The sequence below is a fragment of the Myodes glareolus genome, chromosome 2 (assembly GCF_982192425.1).
Source record: "Myodes glareolus chromosome 2, mMyoGla1.1, whole genome shotgun sequence".
In the NCBI taxonomy this organism is placed as follows: Eukaryota; Metazoa; Chordata; class Mammalia; order Rodentia; family Cricetidae; genus Myodes; species Myodes glareolus.
In genome coordinates, this window is record NC_142027.1 from 36884534 (window position 1) to 36895796 (window position 11263).

General features: G+C 34.6%; 1 protein-coding gene across 2 annotated transcripts in view; it reads left to right on the forward strand.

Moving 5' to 3' along the window:
- Window positions 1-10154, forward strand: part of Epha3 (EPH receptor A3) — a 303404-nt gene extending 293250 nt beyond the window's left edge. For both annotated transcript variants that reach the window (XM_085685664.2, XM_048422806.3), the window contains exons 16-17: window positions 1197-1352; window positions 7490-10154. In XM_085685664.2, the coding sequence (XP_085541790.2) occupies window positions 1197-1352; window positions 7490-7595 (262 nt within the window). In that variant the 3' untranslated portion in view covers window positions 7596-10154. The remainder of the gene's footprint in view (window positions 1-1196; window positions 1353-7489) is intronic.
- Window positions 10155-11263: the final 1109 nt, after the last annotated feature.

Here is an 11263-nt window from a genome sequence, read left to right on the forward strand (position 1 = left end):
ATTTCTGTTAGTGTTGGCTTTTGCATCTATTACAAGCATACACCATCTGTGCCTAACTAATGTCGTGAAAGTTAGCCCTGATGTCTGTGTCATGTGCTTAGAACTGGGATTGGAACAATATAAGTGCTCATAAATTTAAAATTTAATCTAGAAACAAAGCCCTTGTAACTGCTTTGTTTTTAAGCTTCTTAAAAAAAATTAAGGAGTCAGTAAATTCTTCCATTCTGATGACAGTTAAAGAAAGGGATCACTAAGAGCTCAGAGAAATGAAAAACCAACCAAATAAAGCACCCCATCCTAAGAGAGGTTACCCATAGCTTGCTTCTTTTTAGTCTTTAGGAATAGAAACAGTATCCATCATTGCTTTTATTTTTGTTTTGGATCTTTGCTTCAGCTAAGCTGGAACTTCCCAGGATGTGCGAATAGGGCCATGACTCCACAAATCAATGTTAGATGTATTCTAATGAATGCTGTCAATATAAGTCACAATCTACCTCTGTATCTGAATGTCTGTGAATATATTCATACACACGTGTGTGTGTTTTGTTGTATATGTGTGTATGCATGTACAATATCCATTTGGTGGCTTTCAATAGGCAATAATTCCATGTATAATAAATTCATCTGCCATTTTCTAATCTTTTTATAATTTTTGCATTTATAAATGACATTGGTAGTATTATTAAAATCTGTTCTGAATCCATGTATCTCTGTAAATGTAGCTTATATTTTAAATTCATCTTTACTCACCAAAGCTACACAATCTATATCAAGAATCTTTCATTTGTGAAGGATTTCAAATTAAAACAAAGCCCATTACAAGGCAGATAGCTAAGTATTTACTGTGCTGTGTCTGCTACAATCATATCTAAATAATACCAATTTGTTAATTAACTAAAATGCTCAAAAGCAAAACGTTATGGAGGACATGTTTATATGTTTTGCTGACAAAGTTTTGATGGTGTAAAAGCTGTGAAGGGCAGAGAAGGGAGCACTTAGGTGAGATGAAAATCACCATCTTTCTTCCAAGGAGCCAGCTTGAACAGATGAAGAGTTCATGGCAGATCAATTCCTCAAATAAACAGGAACACTGCATGTAGTCTGGAAGTTCCTGCGGCTGGTCCTGTCAAATTTTGACACTTAGACACTGCGATCACTCCTGATTTCGCTCTTTTGGATGTTTTCTTTTCTTGCAGGCCATCAAACCTTCTTCTGGACCAAAGCAATGTTGACATCACTACCTTCCACACAACAGGTGACTGGCTTAATGGCGTTCGGACAGCACACTGTAAAGAAATCTTCACAGGGGTTGAGTACAGCTCGTGCGACACCATCGCCAAGATCTCCACAGAGTAAGTGGCATACTGGAGAGAAAAGAGAGGGTTGTGAACTTCCTCCTGATCATATATACTTTTATTAAGGGATTATACATACCCAGTATGTCTGATTAAGACTGATGGGTTACAGTATCTGCTTTTCTTCTGAAAGTAGCACACACTGTCAAAACAGAGTAAGGTCCTGGGGCCTGTTGTACAACACCTGTGTTGACATACGCTTAGCTATCTTCCTTTTTATGACAAATCTTCAGGACAGGGTCTTTCTATATGCCAGGATGGGCTGGCAGATAAATAACTCAAAGCCTTTAAAAGAAAACATTATCAGGTACAGTAAGTATTCCTATATATGTGACTTGCCGTGTTTATCTTATTTTTTACAAAACTTTTATATCTGTGGTTACGGGACTCCGAGCAATGACCTAGTATTTGAAAAAAATATATCAAAATCCAAAAGCAGTTTCCACAACTGCTAAATATCTTCTATCATTATGTATTATTGTTTACTCCCTGAAGAAAAGCATGCAGGAAAAGTGAAGTTAAAAAGTTGTAAAATGGACTTTTTATTTTTTTTTTAAAGATTAGTTCTTGAGTATGATAGTTGGTAGTTCATGAGGGTTGTTATTTTTAACATAGTTTTTTATGTTAAAGATTAATAATAACCAAATGTGCCATGCTTTTTAGGAGTCACTCTGAAAAGAATCTTCTTTTTGAGAAACTCTTTGACTAAAGAAGAATGGTTTTATAGAGAATCAAGTGAGGGATGGATATATGGCTAAGCTGGTGGACTCCTTGACTAACATGAATGAGTCCCTGACTTAATCCCCAGAATTATACAACCTGGGTGTAGAGGTGCTCATCTGTAGTACTAGCACTTGAAAATCAGACAGATTATTAGAAATTGAAGATTATTATTATGTACATAAAGGGTTTGACACAAGTCTGACTTCCTTGTAATCCTGTCCCCCAAAAATAAAACAGTGAGAAACAGCCAAGTGTTCCAAGGGAAAATGATCATATTTTTCTCTAACTCTCAGGGTATTAAACAACAACAACAACAACAAAAAAAACAATTGGTCATGTTCTTTTCTCTTTATAAATAAGGTCAAATTTACCTCAAACTGATGATGTGACAGCATCCTTTTCTTATCTCATAAACAATATAAGTTTTTGTATGATCACAAACATGCAGACCCACCACACACACACACACACACACACACACACACACACACACACGAGTTCTTCAACTCTGTTTATTCTATCATATACCTGAGTGTGACGCAGCTCTCTTAACTAAGTCTCTAGTAAAGAAACAAGGAATGATTCGATTCCATTTGTTCATTAGAATTTCCATTCACATGCTTGCCATTACTTCTCAGTTCTGCTCAAAAGATGTAGATTGAGAGAGTACTCGCTTGTTTCTAGAAGCCTCTGTCCAAATGTGAAATGTGAGACTGTCTTACAGAAAGATGTTTTTGTTGGGTAGATATCTTCTAAGCTTAGCGAAATACTGTGTCAGAGACTTTCTCTCTTTGATCTTCACTTTGCTGAATGTAGCTGTTGGTCATTTCAGATTCACTTAAGTTTTATACTCTTCATCTGAGGTATTTAAAAGTTATTGCATTTATAAAGACTTTGAATGTTACCCAGACAGTCACTTCAACAACGGCATTGTAGGGAGTCACATGTTATGTCTCCAAAAGAGTACTACATAGTGTAATTAATACATGCATAAATATACAATAAATATTTTGCATAATTTATATGATTGTGTTTTGATCAGAAACATTTAAGATGACAGAAGAACTTGTGAAAGTGTTGATTGTTATTGGGAAGGATCGCTTGTTCTCAGAAAGTAAACGTAACATTAGTTCATCTAAAATACACTGACAGTACTGTTTAAAGTGGAAGGTGATGTTTACTGAGTGGATTTCTTAATCAATCAAGAATACTCTGAGTTTCCGTGGTAGCTGTTTTGATCAGCCACAGTTACAGGATATATTCGTGCATTCAAACTTTTTTCCTTTGAACATTTTTATACATTCTTATTTTAGTAACATAAACAGTTAGGGTTATGATATACAAGACACCTGCTTTAGAGCATAGAAGCCTGACAAGAAATAACCACATAGTGAATGTTTTCACCCAGTTGTCAGACTTTAAAGGTAAATTTATGCAAATGTTTATACTCCATAATGCATAATGAAATACTACATAAAAATATAGGAAGCAGAACACCCTTCAAAAGATTAACTGCTAGTTCGTATCATAAATATAGTCAGTCTTTAGAAGCTATGAATGGAATAAGAAAGCTATTTGTTCAAAACAGGTGACCCAAAGATATCTTTATCTAAAAATTAGGGATTGTTTTGTGTCAGCATTCGAACTTCAGTAAGCTACTTGGCTGGTACAAAATTTCCTTCCATAATTATTTGCATTTGGATAATTGGCAAATACACATTCAGAAAGCAAACTTGCCTTTTCTGAGTGTCTCCATTTCTTTAGGCTTGTTCTTCAGATCCATAGAGTGTCTTGACTACTGTTCTTTTGCTGTTAAGAGACAGCATGACCCGCAAAACTTTAAAAGAAATCACTTAATTGGAGGCTTGCTTACAGTTTCAGAGGGTTAGTTCATGACCATCGTGGCAGGGATCATAGCAGAAAGCATGATGCTGGTGTGGTAGTTGAGACCATATGGGTGATCCCAAGTTGGAGAAACACAGAGAGAGAAAGAGAGAAAGGGAGGGAGACAAAGAAAAGAGAGACAGACAGAGAGAGCTACTGGGGATGTGGTGATGGCCTGGGCTTTTAACTTTTCACAGTTTATTCCCATTGACAAACTTCCTCAACTCAGCCATACCTCCTAATCCTTCTCAGACTGTCCCACCAAGTGTAATCCAAGGATTCAAATGTACAAGCCTATCAGAGAGTTCCCTTTCAATCACACGGATAGATTAGATGTCTCATGCCCTACTACCAGAGAGCCTTTTTGCCCCGCAATTTAGGAGCAAGGTATGATCAGTATTAATTGTCTTGATAATGTTTCTGCCCTCTGTCACCATATTCTATACCTTATGCATGTCTCTGGTATTATGGAATTGCAGCATTAAAATAAAAAGAAGAAAATGGAAAAGAAAAAGAAAAAAATCCTTACTATACTAGGGAGTTTGCTCTATCTATTAAGTAATGTCACTCAAGTACAAACCCAAGACCTGAGTTCCAATCCCAGCATTCACATAAAAGCAAAACCCACTGACACATGTACACATACACACATGCACACACACATTCTTTCTCTCACACACACAAATACATGCACATACACAAATATACATATATATTCTCTCTCTCTCTCTCTCTCTCTCTCTCTCTCTCTCTCACACACACACACACACACACACACACACACACACACGTATATACATACCCAGGCTTACTGTTTTTAATTCACTTATGGAGCAGGGTAAACATAATCAGGCAGTGACATTTTCATCTAAAATGCTGTAAGACTATTAACTAGATAGTTTAGGTTTCTTTTATACTCACATTCTTATCATTTGAACTTCAGTGCGTAAACTCCTGTGTCCTTTGTACTATTCAGGCTCAACTCAAAAATGATCCACTTGACCAAATAACCCTAGAAATTTTCCTAGAATAATCAGATACCTGGGTAGGATATTGAATTTCTTTCTGTTTTCCTGATCAGTCAACCAAGCCCTATGAAAAGGTCAGGAGAGTTTCCCTCTCAAATAAATTTTAATTGTTTCAGTAAATTTAAGTATTTCATTAAGAAGACAGCTACTTGAGTCCCTAAATTTTCACATGAAGCCAAGAAAATATTTTTAATGAATGTTAATAAAATATTATTTTATGGCATGAGGCAGATTTAGAGAGGTTCTGTCAAGAAAGGAGAACACAGAGATGGGCAGGATGATGAAAACTGTGGAGATAGGAGGGTATTAAACTTGGGTGAGGAACACCAAACTATAACAGCTACAGGTCATTACCATGCATTATCAAGCATCTTTTGAGTCTATCTCCTAAGTGCTAACCCCCATCCCTTTGTGTGTGACTTAGAGATAACACAACAGCCCCTGGTTATGACCTGGGGCGCTTCTTTAGTCTTGAGATTTGAAGGATGGGATAATCCAAGTGATTTATGTACACAGGGCATGCTATCGAGACTGCAGCAGTTGCTTGTCAAACTCTTGATATGGCAGAGTGCTTCAGAGAATACAAAGAAGTAAAGAGAGTAGACAATCCATTTAAAATGAAGAAAAAAAAAACAGGCAGGGAAAAACTGATAGGAATATTTTGTTTATGTTCTCCAAAATTAAATGTATTCCTCTGCATTGAACCTTTACACATATAGATCCACTATTGCTTTACATCACTGACTTAGGACTCTAAGACATACTTATAAAGTTTTCTTTAGAAATATGCTGGAGGATGGCATCTGTAAAGAAATAGTGAAGCATGCCCAAGATATTGTGTGGACTGTCAGTCTTTGTTCCTCCTCTCCTTTCTCCTCCTGCTTCTTCTTCAAGACACGTTCTCTCTATGTTGCCCAGGTTATTCTGAAACTCACTTTAAAGGTCATGTTAGCTTGAACTCCTAGAGATTCACCTGTCTCTTCCTCTCAAATGCTGGATTTAAACACATGGATGTTTCTTTCTGTAGTAAAAATAAAGCCTTTACTAAATGGCACTCATTGTTGAAGGAGCTGTCTGTTTGCAAACATCAAATTCACAAGAAACCCTGTTCACATAGAATGCAACTGCTTGTGAGACAAGACAAAGAACAAATAAAATAAATCAGAAAAGTGACATAATTGATATTAATAAAATGGGGAAGGAAATAGGAAGTTGCATTTCTTAAGAGAATCAGGAAGTTATCAATAGAAGGGAATGTCTGAGGGAGGACTTGAAACATGGTCATATTAGTGAATTGTTTAAACAAGGACTAATTCATAAAATACACTTATTTACCTGTTTTTCATTGAAAATGGAATTAGTTTTCTTACCATGTTTATTTTAATGACAATTCTGAGCTTAAACTACTTTACATTTAATAAAGATTTTCTTTATCCATTAAACTATGACAGTACAAAAATAAAGGCTAAGGCAACAGGAATTTGAGATACGGACCATTGTTGTGATTGAGGAATTTGGGAGGAACTGATGAGGAGGGTCAAGTCATGGTGCTTTAAATATGGTATTGACTGGAACATTAAGTTGATTAAAAAAAAAAAAGCTCCCATCTGGAGATTGACAGGGTTTTTGCTTTATTGTCTGCCTTAGCATAGTAGGAGTATACACTAGACCAACAGGCTACCACATGGTATTAGCATAGTCAGACTTCTATTGTAGCTTTGTGGCAACAGAAGGGGTGTTTCAAGAGAAAAAAACATAGAAGATTTCAATGTCATGAGACCTGAGTACAAGAAACATTTGATATCGACTTGAATTTTTAACTACCTGCAGTCAAAATAGTCAAAATATTCAAGAGAAATAGAAAAAAAAGATTTCAAAAAGAGTGTATGATTATCTATTGTGAGTTGGGCTTATAAATAAATGTCCAGTCATTCTACTAACACAAATTTATTCTGTCTAATTTGGAGAAAAAGAGTCTGAAATCAAGGCATTGATAAACTTGTTCAGATATCATTGTTAAATAAAGTCTTACTTCTTCTAGCTTCTTGTGAATAATGAGATTAATGAGTAACAGTAAAACTCAATCCCTGCCTCCATTTGTATATTTTCTTCTTCTCCCATGTCATTCTGGATGCTTTCTAGTCTCTTATAAAGAAACACACACTTGCTTTAGTATTCACAATTATCTAGTACTCTCTTTCCTTAATTCCTGCCTGAATTATATCTCCAAGAAATTCTAATTTTACACAAAGACATATTGTGAAGTTGTGGGTGACAAAAGATTTGAGAAGCATACCCACTACAACATTTGTGTTCCTACACAATATAGAAATAGAATTGCCCAAATATAACAACATATCAATGTTTTAAAAAATTAGAAAGCAAGGTACCAAGCATAGGGATTCATAATTATGTCCATTTGAAGCTTAAAACTGTCCTCTTTCTATATTCTTCAGAACTCCATAATTATTATCAATTATTTTCTCCTATGTTTTACAGTGACATGAAAAAGGTTGGTGTTACTGTGGTTGGGCCACAGAAGAAGATCATCAGCAGCATGAAAGCTCTTGAAACACAATCTAAGAATGGTCCAGTTCCAGTGTAAAGTACAAGAAGAATGTGAGAAATGAAGATGCAGCATCATCCTGAGAATGATGGAAATGATGGAGACACCAGTGAAAGCTCCAAGTCTAATAAGACACTCAGTTATAAGTCCAAATGCCTTAAAACGAAATTGAAAATCTCTTTATTTTCCCCTATCATTTTACAGATGGGTGGGTGGGTGGGTGCATTTTGTTTTGTAATTGCTTTTTTATGTTAATTGATGGGGTCGATTAAAACTCTTCAGCTCAAAATGGAAGAACTTGTGTAGAGCCATTGATCATAAACTATCATAAAAGTAAACTAAGATAAATAGCAAAACGGAACCTGAGGTTTTGTTATGAATGGCCACAGAATAAAAGACTTGTGATATTTTTATACACAGAAGAAATCTGTAGCAGGTATTTTGTTTCTTTAAAAGCAAACAAAATAGAGGCATTTATACCTCAAACTATCTGGCCATATTTGCTACCTTATCTCTTTAGTATTCTCTTTTATCTGTTTGAAACATATAGAGATGAAGTATGTAGTTGTTTTAAATACTACACATTTTTAATTGTTACCTTCCTTAAGCATACCATGTAAAAATATGTCTTAATTTGGGGAGGAAGTGCATATTTATTTTCTTTTGGATGGTTTTTATTGTTTGTATTTATGCCTTGATGATTTAATTTCGGTTTTGTTACAGCCAAGTGCCAAATGCTATCTCAAATTGTCAGCAGTAAGAAACATGTTTAAGTATACCCAGAGAATGATGTGTTCCTTTCTAGAACTGTCAAGCAATTCACTTATATGTACCAACAAGATGAAACTCCTTCCATGTTCATACAGTAGCCAAATTATTCACAGCTTGAATTACACCATTCATTTTTGTCTCTCCATTTATCAGTAACTGTATGCTCCTAATTTAGTGTAATATATTGGCTTGTATGTAATAGATTTTTAACCAGATATCACCCCTCTCCTGTTCTGGTGCTTAGAGGTCATCAACTCCTTCCATTCATGAAGGAAGCTTGTTAGAACTCTTTAGATTTGCAACACTGGAAAGATCAAAATTAAGTTAGATGATTACATTGACAACAACCTATAGGTAAATGCATGAAGCCAAAAGAATCACTGACTTTGAAAAATCTTTTAGTACCATTGCTTAAACTTGCAGAATTCCTTGTAGAGATGATAATTAAGCTACTCATCTGCATCATTGGGGTGTAGATCAATTATTAACACATTTTCATCTTCAATATCAGGTATAACTATCTTTTGGTCTTCCACTTCAATGTACCTATTGTGATTTGGGTGCATAATTCGAAGTCTTGAACTTCTACACATATTATTATATATATCATTTTTGAAATAGCAGCTATTTTAGCAAATAAATCCATAAATGCAGGCAATGGAGAGATGTCTCATTGTGGAGATTGTAGACTTGCTGTTCTCTAAAGGCCAATTATGAGCATGTTCATTAATATTGAGAAGGATGCGTTGAAGCAATACTTTAGATGCTGGTTTTTCATGCTCATATCACCATTTCATATGTCCAAGAAATGCACATGTCATAAGATTAAGACAAGCTTTACCAAGTATGTCTATACACAAATGGGACATTAAAGAACTAAAGCTTAAAGTCATTGAGAAAAACCGCCAAATGCTGATCTTTGTAGACTTAGTATACTAGGAGTTAGGTGTGTCCTTTCAGATGTGAAATTGTATTCCAAGTTTTGGCAATGTTCCTTATAGTCAAATTATGCTACTGGAATTTGTATTGGACTTTTAAGAGCATGAATATTTTGAACACGAGATGATGAAATTAATCATAAATTTTGCGTGTATCTCTTGAAAACAACTACAACAGAATCTACTCACATAATTTACATGTTGGAATATTTGGTCCAAATTTAAATCTAGCTTCTATACCAATTTGGTTATATTAGTGTTCACTCTCTTAGACAATATTCTGCAGACTCTCAACAACAATGAATTTCAAAATTAGCAGATGATGAAAATTAAATCTATTGCATTTATTTGAATAGAGTTTCCTTTTTATGTTTGGAAGTAGAGGTGGTTTACAGAGTACATTGTTCTTCATTTGTCAGTTATTTTATTCTCTGACCACTTATGAAATTACTTTGCATAATCCCTTCCCTGTACATATGTAAACATAACAATGTACGATTCTGAACTGGGGAGTAGAGGTACTAGAAAGCTTAAGGCCATCTCTTTGTACAGGAACTACATTGCCTCCCATAACAATAAGGCTACCACTCCCTCGCAAAGTTATGTACCATATTATCTCATTTGTATCTTAAATTTGATTTATAGATTTTATTTATTTCTGTCAACACACCCAGTCTATGCTGAACTAAGTATCTATCAAGCCATGTATAAATATGATATGATTGGCAGTATGTGTTTTCTTTCAACTTCCATTTTCAAAGCATTGTTCATTTAGTTTATGTTGCACAATGTAGATGGCCTCTTACTAATGTAAAATGATTTCTAGTGGGAACATTTATATTTTTATAATAAACATAATGAAAATATTTTTACAGATTGGAATACAGAAGTGGTCTTTGATGTCTTCTTTAAATATGAAATACATGCTAATATAAATAGCAAGATAATGAAGCAATATCTACATCATTAAGAATGTGCTTTTGGTTTATTTATCCTCTTCATTATTGTAACAAAACTCATTATTGCCACAATCTTATTATCAAAAAGCTTGGAAAATCATCAGTAATTATAATCTTCATGGAAAGAGTTAATATATTTGTACTAGTTCTCTTGATTACGTACCTATTTCACACACACACACACACACACACACACACACACTTTAGGAGAAATATAAAATTCTTACCTTCTCACACCAGTACATATATCTTGCAGAAATAGAACCAAGTTTAAGCCTTATGATCAGATATAAGTCCCTCATTATGTCTTCTTCCCTTTAGTCCATATCTCTCCCTGTTAATTTGAAGCTATATGTTTTTACAAGTAGAAAATAAAACTCTAGCTAATTTTAATGTAACTCTATACTACGATTTCTGTGAAATTATCATTGCCCCTTAATTATCTAATAAGAGATCCTAAAGCCTTGCTTTGAATCACAATGGGTAGAGAAATATATTACTCAAACTGGCAAATACTCAGACCTGTATTTGTCCTGGGAGGTCATGATGGGATTATGCAAAACCATGCTTGCTAGAGAAGTTAGATATTTCAGGATGGTTCCTGTCCAAAAGTAAGAATGTGGCTGGCATAAAAACAAACCAGGAAAGTAAAGAAGGGTCAAATAAAAATGCAAACTAAATAACTAAATTGCAAGCTACATGCTAAGACACACCTAATATTTGAAATAAAGTAAAATTCTTTTCATTGTAGTCCACTTAAAGAAAGTGATTTATAAGAAAATGAAAAGTTTTTATCCCAAAGAGAAGCAAATTAAACTAAGAGACCTGTGCAGGCAGAAGTAATTAGGAAAAGAACACAAAACAAATTAGAAGTGATTTTGCCTTGAAGGAGAAATACCATCTCATCATGTTGAGTGAAGCAGAGAATAAATGGTAACAGATTAGGTAAGTAAATTGTAGGCAGAACAAAAAAGCCTGTTCATTTGTTCTGTAAGCATTTAATCAATGTTATAATAGGAAAGTGTTTTGTCTGTGAACT